Source organism: Limulus polyphemus, unplaced genomic scaffold, assembly GCF_000517525.1.
Source record: "Limulus polyphemus unplaced genomic scaffold, Limulus_polyphemus-2.1.2 Scaffold62, whole genome shotgun sequence".
Lineage (NCBI taxonomy): Eukaryota > Metazoa > Arthropoda > Merostomata > Xiphosura > Limulidae > Limulus > Limulus polyphemus.
Genome location: NW_013665672.1, coordinates 574,697 through 578,504, shown reverse-complemented (window position 1 = coordinate 578,504; position 3,808 = coordinate 574,697). Strand labels below are relative to the sequence as shown.

Here is a 3,808-nt window from a genome sequence, read left to right as displayed (position 1 = left end):
GTCAGAAAAAAAATTACAAGTGAGCCATTTTTACTAGAATGTATTGATCATAAAGCCACGACTTTTTCGGAAACTGGTTTGTGAAGTCTATTGAAATAAATTTAGCCTTTGACTAATATCCTTCTAGCTGTCAAAATTTGCTGCATCACTTTTAATATCCATACTTTAGAATTTCAAAAGAAAAAGTTTACTTGGATCAGAATTCATGCAGTATACAGTATTAAGTCACCAACACAATAACATTTCTAAGTTCTGCTCTTACGATGATTTTTCTAAGTCATGTTTGTGTTTCACTAACGGTGTCTAGCTCTTTTGTTACAATAATTGGTTGCGATATCATTAATCTTGCAAGAATGTATGGAGGTGAGCTACAGCCTGAGTGAAAAAGTGACACTGTATCGTGATATCAGTGGTGTGCATTTCGAACAGCTGTAAAGGCAGGACTCAGAAAATATTTGTTTGTAACGCGACTTTAGGATTGCTCTGTATTTATTGAATTTCATATCATATTAAAAGAGAACTTTGAAAACTTACGTACAGTCCTTTATAAAAAAAAAAACAACAACATATTTTAATCAGTACTACTGTAAACTTCCCAAGGTAATTTTGATGAAAACTTATTTTAAAAAAATTCATAACTATTTGATACTTTAAAGCCGAAACAAGTGACATCGTTGCTACTACATTTCACTGTGCATTAAAAAATCTTCAAAGAATTTGAGCCCTTGTAAATCCACATTTTTTACAGGCAAAGTAATCACTGATCACTTTATATCACGAAGCTATTAATACGTGTGTGCGTATATAAAGACAGTTTAAAATTTCGTTACTAGAGCCAAATAAAGACAAAATTCTAATTTCCCGTAATATGGGACCCATGTATGTGTATGTGTGTGTGTGTGTGTACAGTTTAAACTTTTGTTACTAGGGCCAGACGTTTGGTGTATTGTTAAATCATTTCAGGTTACTACAAATTATATATGACTTTGAGCTCATATTGGCACCCGGACACCATCTACGGACCAACAAGAATTAAACATTTATCAAGCAGTGTCGCTACCCATTCAAACGCCAAGAGATAGCAAATAACAGTAACTAAGTTGTAAGATTATATTGATTAATTTTACTAAGTTTTAAAATTATGTTAATTTATTTTTATTGTGAGTCAGCATTAAGTGCCAAGAAATTCGTGCCCTCTTATTACAGCTATAGAAAATTTTAAGGTGCTATGTGTAAATCTTTATTTCTACGTTTCAGGCTGCTTGGTTGAAGATAGAGTCAAAGGCAATACTATCAATTCATCAAAATCTCATTACCCGAAACTACCGGATAAGTTTGAGCCACTCAGACAACAAGAATTTTGTTTTGCATCTTAAGAACGTTCAGAAATCGGACGTAGGTAGTTACATGTGCCAGCTGAACACGGTACCCATGATGAGCCAAGTTGGACATCTGGATGTGTTGTGTAAGACTGTTCATTCTACCACCATCATTTGTAATAAAGTTATTAGTACAAGCACAATGTAAGGTTTATAATATACCTTGATCCACCTGACAGTTACTAGTGGATTGTACAGAGGACCAAACAAACGTAATTTTCAGTACCTCCTGGCTTACGGTTCAGAGGACCAAACAAACGTAATTTTCAGTACCTCCTGGCTTACGGTACAGAGGATCAAACAAACGCAATTTTCAGTACTTCCTGGCTTACGGTACAGAGGACCAAACAAACGTAATTTTCAGTACCTCCTGGCTTACGGTACAGAGGACCAAACAAACGCAATTTTCAGTACTTTCTGGCTTACGGTACAGTGGACCAAACAAACGTAATTTTCAGTACCTCCTGGTTTGTGACGCTGAACAAAACGTTAACACTGAGCATTAACAACTGTCCACAAAAATACAAATAAACCACAAATTTGTTAGTTTTTTCATCAGCTCTATCCAGACTGGTATTCTCACCTCAGAATTGCTTTGAATAGTTGTAGAAATACTAGATAAACTGCAAATATATTTGACTCATATTTTACTAGATTGAAAAAACACATAAGCATTCTAAAATTATTATTAAATTATAAAGCCTAAAAATACGAATTATAAGTATTTTACCAATGGGTAACATTTAAGTTAATCTCACCTGTTTGCTACTATTTTAATTAAAAGGACTACATTTAAAATCTGAGGTAAAATCTTTTGTATCTGTGCACTCTAATGAAAATATCTATAACTGATGGCTGTTTCTAACTTTGCCATCTAAATGCAAAAGTACTTTATTATTCCAAGTGTATTTAATTTTCCAACTATATATTACAAAAAAAAATTGATGTCTGAATTTGAACTTTTCAGTTCCTCCTGAAATAAGCCTGAAAAGTTCTATTGCTGATGAACTAGTACGAGAAGGATCCAACGTCACTTTTTCTTGCTTGGCGAAAGGATATCCGACCCCAAAAGTCACCTGGCGACGAGAAGATAATCGCCCTATACTTATTCAAACCAGTGATGGAACTACACAATATAGTAAGTCTATGATATAGTATATAGACACACAAAAATGTAGAAATGACAAAATAATGGATATGAATGTCAAAAGGTAATTCAGGTAGAGAAAAAACAAATTAACCAGACGTTCCAGGTAACACATCCAGTCGTGAGTCTCACAAAAAGTTATCTTATTTACGTCTTGTTCTGTCACGACCCCAATTTAACTTCTTTATGTATAACAATTGGATTCACCCCTATACAAGATTATATCAAATACATTCATCATATTCACGTTCTAATTTTAGGTCTTGTAATTAGAAATATCTAAAGCTTACAGTCTAGCAGAAACAATTAAAGTACCAACTAAATAGGAAAAAAAAACGCAAGAGAAAATTTTCTATATTTATTAGGACATACTAAACTCAGAACAGGAAAAAGTTGTTTTTTGAGGTACAAATATTTGGTGGTACAAAAATCCCCTACTCGACTTCGATGATTACATAGACCATTGACTGTGAAAGTCGTGAAAAATAACTAAAGTTTGGGAATATTTACGATTTTCAAAGTGTAAAAGCTTTAGCAAAACCTTGGCATAAAATATCAATTTCTCCGTCTTGACGGAATTTATCGGAAACAGCAAGAAGTAGATCCGGTATTGACAGACCAGACAATTTTTACTTCTCATGCACCTTTTGCGGAAACAAATAAAACATTAATTATGTTCTTCATATTTATTTCAATTCTAAACCACTTAGGTATTTTGCTCAAAAACGTTTCAACGTCAGTTGATCTATGAGCATGCGCGTTATTGTTTCCACAGGAATAACAGCAGTGCAAATGCAAGTTATTCTGCGCCACTTGACAAATGTAAATGCTTCACTCCTTCCAGAACCACCCAAACTGCTGTTCTTGATATAATGTAACTGCAAATCTAGTACTGGTGTTGTTGTGGTTCAAGATACACTTGACAACATTACAGGCTCCATTCTACATGCATATGTGGCAGCTGCAGTAGACGAACTTGCTCGAACTCTCAGTCAGTTATATCCGAAGAGAAAGATTATGTGGCCTAAATAGGAGAAACGAACTATAGTTTCTGACTTCTGCCTTATTCCTAAACTGCATTGTTATTTTCTTAAAACAACCAGACTATTGGTGGTGAATGTTAGATATGTAATCTCTTATTAAAACAACCAGACTATTGGTGGTGAATGGTAGATATGTAATCTCTTATTAAAACAACCAGACTATTGGTGGTGAATGGTAGATATGTAATATCTTATTAAAACAACCAGACTATTGGTGGTGAATGGTAGATATGTAATAT

The 3,808-nt window shown here is 33.9% G+C and overlaps 1 protein-coding gene across 1 annotated transcript in view; it reads left to right on the top strand.

The window, feature by feature from the left end:
• Positions 1-3,808, top strand: part of LOC106464661 (lachesin-like) — a 171,104-nt gene that overhangs the window by 104,118 nt on the left and 63,178 nt on the right. The window contains exons 3-4 of the mRNA XM_022392984.1: positions 1,258-1,465; positions 2,347-2,517. Coding sequence (XP_022248692.1) covers positions 1,258-1,465; positions 2,347-2,517 — 379 coding nt within the window. The remainder of the gene's footprint in view (positions 1-1,257; positions 1,466-2,346; positions 2,518-3,808) is intronic.